The sequence below is a fragment of the Podarcis filfolensis genome, assembly GCF_964270895.1.
Source record: "Podarcis filfolensis genome assembly, chromosome: 18".
Classification (NCBI taxonomy): Eukaryota; Metazoa; Chordata; class Lepidosauria; order Squamata; family Lacertidae; genus Podarcis; species Podarcis filfolensis.
Genome location: NC_139622.1, coordinates 6,073,835 through 6,089,554, shown reverse-complemented (window position 1 = coordinate 6,089,554; position 15,720 = coordinate 6,073,835). Strand labels below are relative to the sequence as shown.

The 15,720-nt window shown below is 49.6% G+C and overlaps 2 protein-coding genes across 4 annotated transcripts in view; one reads left to right on the top strand and one right to left on the bottom strand.

Annotated features, from left to right (window-relative positions):
- The window catches only part of PIAS4 (protein inhibitor of activated STAT 4), a 36,116-nt gene that overhangs the window by 10,325 nt on the left and 10,071 nt on the right, over window positions 1-15,720 (top strand). For all 3 annotated transcript variants that reach the window (XR_014543343.1, XM_083594674.1, XM_083594675.1), the window contains exons 2-7: window positions 188-650; window positions 6,266-6,350; window positions 6,832-6,873; window positions 8,439-8,529; window positions 9,594-9,722; window positions 13,742-13,847. Coding sequence is in view for 2 of the 3 variants with exons in the window: in XM_083594674.1 (XP_083450800.1) it covers window positions 188-650; window positions 6,266-6,350; window positions 6,832-6,873; window positions 8,439-8,529; window positions 9,594-9,722; window positions 13,742-13,847 (916 nt within the window). In the remaining variant the exon portion in view is untranslated. The remainder of the gene's footprint in view (window positions 1-187; window positions 651-6,265; window positions 6,351-6,831; window positions 6,874-8,438; window positions 8,530-9,593; window positions 9,723-13,741; window positions 13,848-15,720) is intronic.
- Window positions 1-15,720, bottom strand: part of LOC310753514 (uncharacterized protein) — a 45,007-nt gene that overhangs the window by 25,307 nt on the left and 3,980 nt on the right. The gene's annotated exons all lie outside the window — the stretch shown is intronic.

Genomic DNA, 15,720 nt, shown 5'->3' with positions numbered 1-15,720 from the left:
AGCCATGGGCAAAGCAGTATGGCAAGAGGAAGGCTGGTTAGTAATTCCTTCCTTGAGTTGGGGCTACCTAAGCCAGATCTTGGGGTACGTTTGCTGCCAGCCCCATAAATGGTGCTTTGATTTATTCGCTATCTTTGACTTCAAATGTCTCTCTGTCTGTCTGTCTGCCCTCCCTCTCCGCCCGCAGAACATGGTGATGAGTTTCCGAGTCTCGGACCTGCAGATGTTGCTCGGGTTCGTCGGCCGGAGCAAGAGCGGCTTGAAACACGAACTGGTGACCCGGGCCTTGCAGCTGGTCCAGTTTGACTGCAGCCCGGAACTGTTCAAGAAGATTAAGGAGATTTACGAGACGCGCTACGCCAAGCTCTCCGATGCAGGGCAGATTCCGCAGCAACAACAGCAGCAGCAGCAGGCGCCCCAGCACAGACCTCCCCAGGAAACCCTCTCCATCCATTCCTCCTACGACCGCAGCAGCAATGCGGTGGCCAGGACTGCTCTCTCCACCGCCAACATTGACTATCCCTCCCTCTACGGGAAGTACTTAAACGGACTGGGGCGGTTACCCGTCAAACCGGCGAAGCCTGAGGTTCAGCTGGTGAAGCTCCCCTTCTACAGCATTTTGGACGAACTCCTGAAGCCCACCGAGCTCGGTGAGTTGGCGGGGCGGGATTGGGATGGCCCTGGATGGCTGGGACGTTGCCTCGCCCCACATTTGCAGGTGGCCGGTTTGCTCATGGTAGCTGGCTTCTTCTGCTTGCATGCACAGGCCCTAACCCAGGGGTCAGCAAACTTTTTCAGCAGGGGGCTGGTCCACTGTCCCTCAGACCTTGTGGGGGGCCGGACTGTATTTTGAAAAAAATACCGTATTTTTCACTCCATAAGACGCACTTTTTTCCTCCTAGAAAGTAAGGGGAAATGTCTGTGCGTCTTATGAAGTGAGTGTGTGGTCCCTGGAGCCCAATTGCCCAGGGGTGAAAAGCAGATTGTGCTTTTGTTTTTGTTTTTTAAAGAGGGAATAGGGTGTTGAAACAAAGCTGCTTAGCAGCTGATCATCAAGCGATCAGGAGGGGAGATAAGGGACTCTAGTGATAAAGGAGGCTGCCACAGCATGAACCACAAAAATCATACATCCACTGTTTCATTCAGAATATTTTTTTGTTTTGTTTTCCTCCTCTAAAAACTAGGTGTGTCTTATGGTCAGGTGCGTCTTATGGAGCGAAAAATACGGCAATGACCGAATTCCTATGCCTCACAAATAACCCAGAGATGCATTTTAAGTAAATGCACACATTCTACTCATGTAAAAAACACCAGGCAGGCCCCGCAAATAACCCAGAGATGCGTTTTAAATAAAAGGGCACATTCTACTCATGTATAAACACGCTGATTCCTGGACCGTCCGTGAGCCGGATTTAGAAGGCGGTTGGGCCAGATCCAGCCCCCAGGCCTTAGTTTCCCTACCCATGCCCTAACCGTTACTGTCCGAAACCTTACAGCATTAGAAACTCAGATATATAACCTAGGCTCCAACTGGCTCCTTCAACCAAGGTTACGGTTGCCCAAATGGAATGTCTAGTTCCCGTTTTGGGGCAAGATGGAAGTTTTATTTTTCAAGTGATGGACTGGACTGCGATTGATTATCAGTTAAAATACCTGGCTCGTTCAGATTGCAGCCTCGTTGAAGAGCTTTGAGAACTAAAAGAAGAAAAGTCACTCGATCCAGGGACATTCCGCTTATATATTGGCCTATTCCGACCTCTTTTTCTTAATGGTGACATGTACCATTTGTAACGTAGGAATATTCTTCACAACTGTGAGCAGGGCAGTGGGGTGGGGTAAGCAAAAACAAGCGAAAACAATGAACTATGACGTCGTTCCGTGCTCCTGCTCGGGCTGCACATACAAAACATTTTGGTTCCTGAAATTCGTTTCAGTTGTACAGATAAAATAGAACGGATAGAATTCTACAGGGTGGGGTGTTAGTGTGTGAAAGCAGTCCAAATCCAATGATCCCCAGATAGTGGAGATGTCAGACGCCATCCTGGCACTCGGGTATCTTCACTCTGTTGCAAGCGGTCGAAAGCCAGGTTCAAAATGGCTAATTTCGAACGCTGCTTGGGGAGCTGTAACCAGTCAGTATAGTAAAAATCTCACCTAGATGGACCCAGTGGTTTGGCTCGGTGTTAGGCAGCGTCCTGTGTCCCTAAACACCAGTGGTTAATCACCTTTGTTCTTCAGCACTAATCGCAATATCCTTGGAAGGCAGAAAGACATGATAGACTTTTGTAGAACCATAGAATTGTAGGGTTGGAAGGAACCCCAAGAGCATATCAATTACCCGTTCTGCATATCAGAGGCAAACTGGTCATGTAGAAAATGTACATGTGGGTCAGAAGCCTAGCACTGAAACCTTAACCCTGATCGGCTATTTTTCTACATGCGGGGAAGCTACTTGCCTGCCCGTCCCCTGTGGAGGTTATTCCAAACTCAAGGTGCGGAGTTAAGAAGGGACTGTGTTTTATACCTGAACCGCCATTTTTCAGGTATGCAACCTTCCCAACGCAGTTTACAATATTTCAGAAATGATACAGGGTCCATTGTCCCCCCACTTCCAGTGCTCAGAGGTGAGTGCCTCTGTGTATATGTACAAAATGGCAACACACACACACACGAGGGAGGGATCAGCAGGTTTGTGCAAAAACCGTTTTTGCAAAAGTGCAAAAAGTCCGAAGGAGGAGCCCAAGAGCCATTTAATGTAGCTGGTCCTTCGTTGGCGGTTTAAATATGAGATTGGGGATTATGAGGATTATATATGAGATTGATTTGGCTCATGTGCTAGGCACACTGTCCCTAAAACCATATTGGGTGGTGCAACATAGTGCTTGCAGGGCCCAGCTATTAATCTGCTGCCCCTGGTTCTTGGTCTTGACATGATTTGAATCGTAGAATCATAGCATCATAGAGTTGGAAGGGACCACAAGGATCATCTAGCCCAACCCTCTGCAACGCAGGAATCTTTCGCCCTAAATGGCCTCGGTCCAGTATATCTGAAGGAGCGTCTCCACCCCCATCGTTCTACCCGGACACCGAGGTCCAGCGCCAAGGGCCTTCTGGTGGTTCCCTCACTGCGAGAAGCCAAGTTACAGGGAACCAGGCAGAGAGCCTTCTCGGTGGTGGCACCTGCCCTGTGGAACACCCTCCCACCAGATGTCAAAGAGAACAACAGCTACCAGACTTTTAGAAGACATCTGAAGGCAGCCCTGTTTAGGGAAGCTTTTAATGTTTGATGCATTACTGTATTTTAATATTTTGTTGGAAGCTGCCCAGAGTGGCTGGGAAAGCCCAGCCAGATGAGCGGGGTATAAATAATAAATTATTATTATTATTATTATTATTATTATTATTATCCATACAGAAAACACTGGCCTGCGTAAGTGTCTTAAGTGTTCCTTATAAGCCAAACCCTGAGCTAAAACAGCTGTTCTCCCAGCACCTGTCCTCCAGTTAAAATATATGGCTTTTAACTCCACATAAAAGTAAAGCAGAAATGCTCCTTGCCTGTTTGCTGCAATTACCATTAACTGCTGACTCAACTGACTTTGAACCTATTAAACATTAAAACAAATGAAAACCAGGGAGGAGCATGGAGCTCAAGGGCCTTGTTGCCATCTTCAGCCCATATAGCTTTAATTCTATCAATGTATAAATTTTTTTAAACAGTTATTTTTCTATGCTTTTAGCTGCTTTTATTCTTGTCTGTGGGGACGCGGGTGGCGCTGTGGGTAAAGCCTCAGTGCCTAGGGCTTGCCGATCGCATGGTCAGCGGTTCGAATCCCCGCGGCGGGGTGAGCTCCCGTCTTTCGGTCCCAGCTCCTGCCCACCTAGCAGTTCAAAAGCACTCTTAAGTGCAAGTAGATAAATAGGTACCGCTTTATAGCGGGAAGGTAAACGGCGTTTCCGTGTGCTGCGCTGGTGCCGGCTTGCCAGAGCAGCTTCGTCACGCTGGCCACGTGACCCGGAAGTGTCTCCTCTTAAGTGAGATGGGCGCACAACCCTAGAGTCGGACACGACTGGCCCGTACGGGCAGGGGTACCTTTACCTTTACCTTTACCTATTCTTGTCTGTAAGCGGCCTTGAGTCCCCTTAGGGAGAAAGGCAGGGTAGAAAGAAAGAAAGAAAGAAAGAAAGAGAATTTGCATGCCACCTTTCATTTCAAGGAAAAAAATACCAAGGCGGTTCACAAGCAGGTTAAAAGCCAATGGGAAAATAACACCATCAGTTATTAAATAAAAATTCCCATAAGGTCAGTTGGAACTACAATCAAAGCAGGAGAGTCGAGTCGGGAGGTCAGGAAAATGCTTGTCTAAACAGGGAGCGGTCAAGCGTCAAGGGTCAGGCGTTCAGCAGGAAGGACATTCCACAACACTGGCGCCACCACTGTAAAAGCCTGACTCCGTGTTACCACAGTAGTCTAGCCTAGTGCCCTGCTGTTGCTGTTGGATTTACATTGACCTGACCCCTCTCTCGATGTGAGTTGCAGTCCAGAACCACTTGGAGGGCACCAGGTTGGAGAAGACTGAAATGCACCAGTGGTCGGATTCTGCATAAGGCAGTTGATTGGTCTGCAGATAACTTTCTGAATCGCCCCTTAAGGCTAAGAGCTTGGATGTCTCAGAAGGCTTCTTAGCTGTTTATTGTTTCTTCCCACCCCTTCTCTTAAGAATTGCTGTTGTAGTGTCACGCTGAGTTGGGTGCCGTCTGGAAGCTACTTGTGGTTTTGTGATATTTACTTGAGCTCAATTAAAGGTATCATGTCCCTCTCCCTGTTCTTGGTTGTCTCCTCTCCCACACTGAATTAATAGGACTCTCCATTTTTCTGCCTGCGGGTTTGTTTTACATGCAGTGGTACCTTGGCTCTCGAACTTAATCCGTTCTGGGAATCCGTTCGACTCCCAAAACGGTTCGAAAACAAATGCGCGGCTTCTGATTGGCTGCAGGAGCTTCCTGCACTCAATCGGAAGCTGCGCCAGATGTTCGGCTTCCAACAAAAGTTTGGAAACTGGAACACTCACTTCCGGGTTTGCGGGAGCCGATTTGTTCAGTGGCCAAGCCGTTCCAAGTACCAACGTACCCCTGTATTTATATGCCACTTTTCGGGCAGAAGAAACCCCACCCCAAACGTGGCTCTCAGCAATTGCCATTCAGTCGTGTTAACGGAGAGTTATCTCTTGTCGAAGGCAGAGGGCCCGCTGGGTGTTGGAACTGGGGTCTCAAGGAATGATTGCAGGGGTGGGGGCATCTCCCAATTCGTTTCCCCCTGTGGTGAAAAATTTATGTGCGTCAAGGTTTGCAGCAAAGTGGCTGAGGCAACGCCAGTGTTTTGATTGCAGGAGGAGCCGAGAGCCCTGCGTGTCCTCTGAGAAATTATTTGTTGCTCTGACTCCAAAAACGTGCTCGGCTCTCTGAGACGGGTTCTGCGAGGGATTCCACGTGAACACATGAGAGCCCTGTTGCGTTCAGCTGAGCTGCATGCATAAATCATACGGACGCCCTCCCGGTGCAGCTGCAGATACAATTTTAGGCTGCTGTTGATAGAACCACAAAACCCCAAATTATGGGGATTGCTGGCTTGTCTTCAGCTGAGTTCCATTCCCCTATCAAATATCTGAAGGGCTGTCACATAGAGGAAGGCGCAAGCTTGTTTTTTCCTGCTCTGGAGGTTAGGACTCGAACCAATGGCTTCAAGTTACAAGACAGGAGATACTGTTTGACAGCAGAGCGAACTCCATCGGATGGTGGTGGACTCTCCTTCCTTGGAGGTTTTCAAACTGAGGTTGGATGGCCATCTGTCATGGATGTGTTAGTTGTAGCATGCACCCTTCATTAAATAGAACACTTGCAGGAAGGCTGTTCACCTTCCATAGAAAGCATTGTTGCTTACAATCCCTGCAGTTTACAGCGGAAAAGTCCTTAAAACGTTTAGATAAATCTTTCTGTATGAATTCCCCCCCAGTTTTTGAAGTCCTTCTGAAAGGCAGGAGGCAACCCAAAAGCTTGCAAAGAAGCTCATGGTTTCTCTTTCTCCCCCCCTGCCACTGCGCCCCCCCCCAATGAGGCTGCAGTTCAGGGATTTGGCAAGCTTTGAGCACATTTTGGTTCTGTTGTATAAGACTGCTTCGGAGAGAGGGCCAGCTCTCTGCTCCGTTTGCCTCCCTCCTCGAGGCTGCCTGCTTGCTTGACCTCCTTCTCTGTTCCCTGTGTGCAGTCCCACAGAACAACGAGAAGCTACAGGAGAGCCCGTGTGTCTTTGCCCTGACGCCGAGGCAAGTGGAGCTCATCAGAAATTCCAGGTATTCTGCTGGGTTCCGTGCCTCCCCTTCCGGTTTCCCCTTTGACCGGAGACTTCCTGTTTCCCTCCTGGGGTTTTTACCTGGGTTAAGCCTTTCTCCAGGTCTCGTGAGCTGGCATCTGGAGCCGGTGGGCAGGCAACACCCCGCAACTGACCCTCTGGCCATCGTCCTGAGAGTGGAACCCCTTTGCTATGGATGCATCTTGTGCGTTTGAGTTAATTGTACCACATTCAAGTGACAAACCCTCCAGCAGAGCTTTTGGCCTCTAGTCTGCAAATTGGGAATGGACAACGTCAGAGAACAGAATCTAAGCTGACAAGCCAAAATTCCTCTGTGTGTGTGTCCCCCCCCCCCCCCGTGTCCCCGCTGAAAAATCCTGGGGTTGGTCTTGAGTTTATTACTCTTGCGATAAACGTTTCCCTTCTCTGTGAACACAGATGCTTAACCTGGAGGGGATGTTTGTCTTGTTTTCATTTGGCAGGGAGCTACAACCAGGTGTGAGATCAGTCCAGGTAGTCCTCAGGTAAGTCTGAATGCTGCGGCTGTCAGTTAAAGCCCCTGAGATGGGGGCAGCGGGTGGGGAGGGAAGGAGTATTGCAAAAGCCAGGCAGTGGCGTCATCGGAAGAGATCCTTGGCTGACAAACTTGCAAGCGGCTTCCCTGCATAGCGGTTCCCTGGGCTCCAGTCTCCCTCTCCTAACGCAAAGTTTCTGCTGATTCACAAGGTCGCAGCTTGCCTGTGCATCTGCTTGTTTTCCATGGCCACTCCTGATCACGAGGAAGAGCCTTGAGCTTTTGAAGGTGACAGCTAGGTTTCCAAGAGACCGGGGCTGCTTCCGTACAGTGCATTTAAGTCACATGGCTTTCCCCCCAGAGAATCCTACAAGCTGCGGTTTGTCAAGGTTTCTGGGAGGTGTAGCTGTGTGGTGGGCAAACTACAGTTCACGGGGTTTTTTGCAGTGTACGCCGCCTGGGGCACAGGCCTATGATACATTTGCAGAGGCTAGTTCAGTGTTCCCCCCAAAAAATGTTTAGGGGTACAGTGGTACCTTGGGTTACAGATGCTTCAGGTTATAGACACTTCAGGTTACAGACTCCGCTAACCCAGAAATAGAACCTCGGGTTAAGAACTTTGCTTCAAGATGAGAATAGAAATCGCGTGGCAGCAGCGGGAGGCCCCATTAGCTAAAGTGGTACCTCAGGTTAAGAACAGTTTCAGGTTAAGAATGGACCTCCAAAACGAATTAAGTTCTTAACATGAGGTACCACTGTACTCTCATTTTCCTACACATATTGAAATAAAGGTAAAGGTAAAGGTACCCCTGACCATTAGGTCCAGTCACGGATGACTCGGGGGTCATGTGGCCAGCTTGACTAAGCTGCTTCTGGCGAACCAGAGCAGCGCATGGAAACGCCGTTTACCTTCCCGCCAGACCTATTTGTCTACTTGCACTTTGACGTGCTTTCAAACTACTAGGTTGGCAGGAGCTGGGACCGAGCAACAGGATCTCACCCCGTCGCGGGGATTCAAACCGCCGACCAATCGGTTGCTACTCTGTAGAATTTTATTTTGTTACCATCTTCCTTGGTTGGTCTGTACAAACTGCACACAGGAATGTGGGGGACGCTGTGGTCTAAACCACTGAGCCTCTTGGGCTTGCTGATCGGAAGGTTGGCGGTTCGAATCACTGTAACGGAGTGAGCTCCCGTTGCTCTGTCCCTGCTCCTGCCAACCTAGCAGTTTGAAAGCACGCCAGTGCAAGTAGATAAATAGATACTGCTGTGGCAGGAAGGTAAACAGCATTTCCATGCGTTTTGGTTTCTGTCACGGTGTTCCATTGTGCAAGAAGTGGTTTAGTCCTGCTGGCCACATGACCTGGAAAGCTGGCTCCCTCGGCCTGAAAGCGAGATGAGCGCCGCAACCTCATAGTTGCCTTTGACTGGACTTAACCGTCCAGGGGTCCTTTACCTTTACAAACCGCTATTCTGAATAACGCTTTTTAGGGGGAACTGGGGATGGGTTTGTGGAACTGAGCAAAGAAGCATGGGAACGACTGGTCTAGAGCCTTTGCTTTCTTTCCCCCGCAGAATCTGCTACACAGATACCAGGTGCCCTCAGGAAGACCAGTATCCCCCAAACATCGCTGTGAAAGTGAACCATAGTTACTGTTCTGTCCCGGTAAGTCAACCCAAATCCTCTGAAACTCGTACAGAAGAGGACAGGGGTGTCCACTGCCCATTTCTTGTGAGATGGGCTGCCTTCCGTTGGCATTTCATACCATCCGTCAGCAGCAGGGAGGGTGGGCTGTCTCATCATTTGCAGACGTGAAAGCTGCCACCGCTTTCTCCAGGCCAAGACTTTGTCCTCAGCCATAACCAGCCTCCCCGGATGGGGCAGAGTTTTGCACAATTCAAAGTGTCGGTGCTGACCTTCAAAGCCCTAAACCAGGCTTCCTCAGCCTTGGCCCTCCAGATGTTTTTGGCCTACAACTCCCATGACCCCTAACTAGCAGGACCAGTGGTCAGGGATGATGGGAATTGTCTCAAGACATCTGGAGGGCTGAGGTTGAGGAAGCCTGCAGCCTAAATGGCCTTGGCCCAATATCCCTGAAGGAGCGTCTCCACCCCCATTGTCCAGCCTGGACACCGAGGTCCAGCTCCGAGGGCCTTCTGGCGGTTCCCTCCCTGCAAGAAGTGAGGTTCAGGGAACCAGGCAGAGGGCCTTCTCGGTGGTGGCGCCCGCCCTGTGGAACGCCCTCCCATCAGATGTCGAGGAAATAAACAACTATCTGACTTTTAGAAGACATCTGAAGGCAGTCCTCTTTAGGGAAGTTTTTAATGTTTGATCGTGTTTTTAATATTCTGTTGGGAGCCGCCTAGAGTGGCTGGGGAGGCCCGGCCAGATGGGCAGGATATAAGTAATAAATTATTACTATTACATTATTATATCCAGCTGCATCCAGTTTGGGGTGGCTTTTCCTCTATGTCCTTTCTGGGGATCTTGTGCCCTGCAGGGTCTTTGAAACAGACGGTTTGTGAGCAGATTGCAGAGAAACAAATAAGCCCTTGAAGGTTCTTGAGCAGAAATTTAGCAAAAGACGGGCATCTTGGAGATGCATTCTTCTTCTTCTTTGTTTACATCATTGGCTGCTTCCTGCTTTTCGGGTGTGTGCGTGATTTGTGTCTTTTGCTGGCAATGAAACAAACACCTCTCCCTCTCCCCCCCTCTCTCTTTCTTTCTAGGGCTATTATCCCTCCAACAAACCAGGTGTGGAGCCCAAGCGGCCTTGTCGTCCCATCAACCTCACTCACCTCATGTACCTGTCTTCCGCAACCAACCGCATCACCGTCATCTGGGGCAATTACGGAAAGGTGCGGGGCAAGTTGGGCGGGCAGTCACAAAATTGCCGCTGCCCCTCTTCTCCTCCTCCCTTAAATGTTTGTCCTGCTTTGCGTATGCAGACGTGTTTTCATCTGTGCCCGGGTGTGGTTATGCACGCCCACTCCCTCTTTCGGTAGGTGTGCCAGTGTCAAAATTGAGTTGAGCTGCTGACTCTCCCTGTTCCTTTAAGAAGCCGGCTGTGCAAAGTGCTGATTGGCCACCCCTTGTGTGACTGTCACAACCTTGGCTCAGAACAGAGTGGATTTGATTTAAATCATGGGTAGGCAAACTAAGGCCCGGGGGCCGGATCCGGCCCAATCTCCTTCTCAATCTGGCCCGCGGGTGGTGCGGGAATCAGTGTGTTTTTACATGAGTAGAATGTGTCCTTTTATTTAAAATGCATCTCTGGATGATTTGTGGGGCCTGCCTGGGGTTTCTACATGAGCAGAATGTTTGCTTTTATTTAAAATGCATCTCTGGGTTATTTGTGGGGCATAGGAATTAGTTCTTTTTTTTCTCTCCAAAATATAGTCTGGCCCCCCATAAGGTCTGAGGGACAGTGGACCGGCCCCCTGCTGAAAAAGTTTGCTGAACCCTGATTTAAATCAAATCGATTTAAATCACGACTTAAATCTCTAGTCAGTAAGGCTTGATTTAAATATTATTATTTTTTACAGAAAGACTCATTCTTGCTAGTATAAGCTTAACATTTACAACCAGATGGAGGTTTTCATTTTTGGAATGATAAATTTCCAGAGAAGTTTTTTACAGTTATATCAAAAATTACTGATTTGGTTGTACTATTAGAAATACATAGACTGATAATTATGAAATTGTTGTGAGGTTTAATTAGGACAGTCCACATGTATATTGGCTTCCTCCGACCTCTTTTTCTCAATGGTGACACGGACCACTGGTAATGTAAGAATATTCTTCACAGCTGTGAGCAGGGCAGTGGGCTGGGCTAAGCGAAGACAAGCGACGGCAATTCACTGTGACGTTGTTCCCTGTTCCTGCTTAGGCTGCAGAGAAAAAGCATTTTGGTTCCTGAAATTCATTCTAATTGTGCAGATAAAATACAGTGGTACCTTGGTTTAAGAACAACTTAGTTTATGAACAACTTGGATTAAGAACACTGCAAACCCAGAAGTAGGTGCTTTTGTTAAAGTTTGTGGGTCATAAATCCTTTGACCCACTGAGTCTGCTGCAACAGCCCTGTAATAAACATGATTTATTGCCACGCTGACAAAGTTCCAATTGTGCCCACATGCTTCCACTTGCGCGCTGCCACTCTTCTCAGTTGCTGGATGATAGCAGAGTTCACACGCGGCGTAAAATGGCTTCTCTCTGTCATAGCTGTCAAGCGTCCCTTATTTGCCGGGACAGTCCCTTATCCCAGCGCCATGTCCTACTGCTGTCCCTTATTGATGACGTCCCTTAAATAAGCTACTGAAGGTAATGGGGCCCTTTCTATGTCCAGCTGTGCTTTGTCAACAACAAATTGTTGCTTTTGTGTGTGTTGAATATATGCTATATGGTCATTTATGGACCTAATAGGTATCTAAAGCCATTCGCACCAACAAAATACGTATTTTACCAAAGTAATTGTTGTTCCCTTATTTTGGCTGCTGATCCCTTATTTTCGAGGCTGCTGGTCCCTTATTTTCAAATCTGTAAGTTGACAGCTATGGTCTCTGTCGACGTGGTGTCTCCAATAATTCAGCTCGACACCAGTGCTTCTATTCTAACGCTCTTTATTTACAAGCATTCAAAAACAGAAAAGAAAAACCTACAGAATCTAGCTGCATGCTTGCAGCTTTCTGTCTAACAAAAATGAAACTATCTTGCTCACGTCCTCAGACAGACTGCTCTTCAGAGAGAGCTCAGCCCGCACAGAGCACAGATCGAAGGAAAATGCCCGGGTCATGTGGGCAATGCACCCAGTGAATAAGAACGCTTCCTGGAGTGTTAACTCTTAACTGTCCAGAACCACAACCGTTTTGGTTTGTGAACTTTGCCTTGGAAGCAGAACATGTTGAGTGTGTTCCATTTGTAAATTGCAAATCTGCTATGGGAAAGCACGCCTTGGTTTAAGAACGCTTTGGTTTAAGAACAGACTTCCGGAACGGATTAAGTTCGTAAACCAAGGTACCATTGTATAGCTGATAGAATTCTACGGGATGTGACAATACTGTCAAAACATTGAAGATCCAGTGATCTCCCGGCATTCTCCTCCAGATGGTGGAGAGGTCAGACACCCAGACATCTTCACTTGATCGCACGCCCTGAGAGGGTCAATAATGGGCAGAGCAGGAGATGCGAATTTTGCCTTTGCACAGTCAGCTAGCTCCGTCGCTCTCACGTTTCTCCACCCAGGAAGGCAGGAAGCATGGTCAGGAAACACATTCTAGCCTGGCACGCATACGCAAGGAGCGGGTGGGCAAAGCAAGGTGTAAAGGGAATTGGGGTTGCTCGTGCGTAAGGGGGCTGCTGCTCTAGGCAACGTTGTCTGGCTAAACCTTTCCTTGGCTGGACAGCCCTTTCTCCGTGGCTGTGTCAGTCACTGGCAGAATCCGTCAGTGGGTGTTTCCTGAACTTCTTCCAACATAAAAGCTCTTTGACGCCAAGTCTCCGCCTAGCTTCCCTGCGTGGAAGTCTTCTGCGCAGAGTGGGCATGGCCAGCGGAGGTCCTGGGCTCTCCCCGCTGGTCTCTGTGGAAGAGTCTTGGAGCCATGTCTCCGAAGTCCTTCCCTGCTCCCCTTTCTTCCTGGTGTCACGCCGATTTCCTTCCCCAAAGGAAGTGTTCTCTCTCTCCCTGCTGGTCCCTTCTCCTGCATCGTTGGGGAGCCTTACCTCCACTCTTGGCTCCGATGGCAGTTCCCTGACACAAGGCCAATGAGAGGTGTGGCTCCGGAGGGTATATGGCCTAGAGGGCTGCATTTGCCGCCAAGTCTGGAGTTTCCCCTCCCCTGTTTCCCCAAAAATACGACAGTGTCTTATATTAATTTTTGCTCCCAAAGGTGCGCTAGGTCTTATTTTCAGGGGATGTCTTATTTCTCCATGAAGAAGAATACAGTGCACATTTATTGTCTAGTTGTGAGTCAGCCAGACTCCGTCAGTGCAGAGCGAGCAGCAGGGCTCTCTGATTTAAAGAGACCTCACACTGCCTGAACAGCTCCGGCTGCGCTGCGGCCAATCATTGAGCTGCGTGGCGGCGCCCGCCGCTACGGTTCAGAGGAGCCAGACGCCTTATGGTAGCTTTGGGGGCCTTATATTCCGGGGAGGTCTTATTTTCGGGGGATGCCTTATATTACAGCCAGAGGCAAAACTGGAAGTACCGTATTTTTCGCTCCGTAAGGCGCACCTGACCATAAGGCGCACCTACTTTTTTTTTGGGGGGGGGGAGTTCAAGAAAAAAAATATTCTTGAAAGGGAGCGCTGAGCAGAGCCTGTATGCATCCCAGGCTCTGCTCAGCGCTCCCTTTCATGAGCTGCGTGGAGCGTGTGTGCGGCGCTTGCAGGCTTTTCCCCGAGGAGGGAGAAGGGCAGCCGGTCACTGACTGCTCCCAGCCTTCCCGCTGCTCCCAGAGCTTGTGGGGCTGGTGGGGGAAGCCCAGGTTTCCCCCAGCCCCCAAAAGCAGGTTGGGGAGCAGCAGAAAGGCTGCTCCCAGTCTTCCCACTGCTCCCTAAACTTGTGGGGCTGGCAGGGGAAGCCCAGGTCATCGTCGTCGTCCCCCCGCAGCCCCGGGGACCACACATTCGCTCCATAAGACGCACAGACATTTCCCCTTAGATTTTAAGAGGGGGAAAGTGTGTCTTATGGAGCGAAAAATACGGTAGGTCTTATTTTCGGGGGATGTCTTACTTTCGGGGAAAGACGGTAAGCACAGGAAGCGAAACACAGGAAGGATCCTTTGCAAGGTGATAGGATGGATGCTTTGAAAGACCAAGGAAGCTTTCCCTGCCCTGCGATTTCTCACAAACCCTCTGTTCTCATTCCGCTCTTCAGAGTTATTCCGTGGGCCTCTTCCTCGTGAGACAGATGACGTCGGCAGAGCTGCTCCAGAGGTTGAGAGTAATCGGCATTAAGCACCCAGAACTGTGCAAGGCACTTGGTGAGTTGGCACGCTTCTCTGTAGAATCGTAGAGTCTCAAGGGACCCCCGAAGGCCATGCAATGCGGGTATATTTTCCCCAACGTGGGACTCGAACCCACGGCCCTGAAATTAAGGGTATCGTGCTACTGTGGGGGGGGGGTGGTACATGAAGAAGGGAGTTCTGCAGATCAGGAGTTGCAATCCGGCAGTCTCCAGAAGGCTGCCGGTTCACCGCCCCTGAGCCAGTGTTAGAAACTCGGGTATGTAAACGAGGTGCAAAATGGCTCCTTAAACCAGGGTTGCAGTCGCCAAAAAGGCTTGTCCTAGTTGCCATTTGGGAGGACCAGACGACTAGGAAGTTGTATTTTTCAGTGCAACTCTCTGGTTCCTGAAATCTGTCCTGATTGTGCGGATAAAATAGCACAGATAGAATTCTACAGGGTGTGTTGTTAAGTACAGTGGTACCTCGGGTTACATACGCTTCAGGTTACATACGCTTCAGGTTACGGACTCCGCTAACCCAGAAATAGTACCTCGGGATAAGAACTTTGCTTCAGGATAAAAACAGAAATCGTGCAGTGGCGGCACAGCAGCAGCGGGAGGCCCCTTTAGCTAAGTGGTGCTTCAGGTTAAGAACAGTTTCAGGTTAAGTACGGACCTCCGGAACGAATTAAGTACTTAACCCGAGGTACCACTGTACATGAAAATAATGGGGCGTGGGTGGCGCTGTGGTGTAAACCACAGACACTAGGGCTTGCTGATTGGAAGGTCGGCGGTTCTAATCTCCGCGACGGGGTGAGCTCCTGTTGTTCAGTCCCAGCTCCTGCCCACCTAGCAGTTCGAAAGCACGTCAAAGTGCAAGTAGATAAATAGGTAGCGCTCCAGTGGGAAGGTAAACGGCGTTTCTGTGCGCTGCTCTGGTTCGCCAGAAGCGGCTTAGTCATGCTGGCCACATACCTGGAAGCTGTACGCCGGCTCCCTCGGCCAATAAAGCGAGATGCGCGTGCAATCCCAGAGTCCTCTGCGACTGGACCTAATGGTCAGAGGTATCTTTACCTTTACCTTACATGAAAACAGGCAAGATCCAAGGGATCCCCAGACACACACCTCCAGATGGTGGAGATGTCAAGCGCCTGGTGCCTGGCAGATTTCAAACACCGTCCTGGGCTCCCAATCACTTCTGACCATTGGCCATGCTGGCTGGGAGCGGATGGGAGTTCCATGCGCACTGGGAAGGTTGGAGTTTCACTCCCCTTGTTCCAGTGTAACGGCAGAGCTGCTGATCCCAAATATATTTTGTAGTAAGGTGGGGGTGGGTGGGTGGGGCTGGCAGGTTAGATTGGATGCCAGCAATGCAGTGCATTGGGCCTTCTTTTTCTTTCTCGGGTGTTGAAATGCCTTGCTCAGGGCAGCCCTGCAAATCACACAAGGCTGGTGCTGTGTTGGGTTGTGGGATGAAAGCGATTTCCTCTTATACCTCCAGGTTCCCTTATACAGTGGTACCTCGGGTTACAGATGCTTCAGGCTACATACGCTTCAGGTTACATACTCCGCTAACCCAGAAATAGTACCTTGGGTTAAGGACTTTGCTTCAGGATGAGAACAGAAATCGGGCTCCGGCGGCGTGGCAGCTGCAGGAGGCCCCATTAGCTAAAGTGGTGCTTCAGGTTAAGAACAGTTTCAGGTTAAGAACGGACCTCTGGAACGAATTAAGTACTTAACCCGAGGTACCAATGTAACCGTGCATTCTCGATGCTGTGTGCTCACGGTTCTATCAGGGCAGTCCAAGCAGTTTACTCCCAGTCAGTGCATATCCTGTATCATCCTGCCGAGATCCTGCAAGCATTTGATGCCGCAGATGTTCTGGCTTATGTGTGTTGCACTGGGAGCGG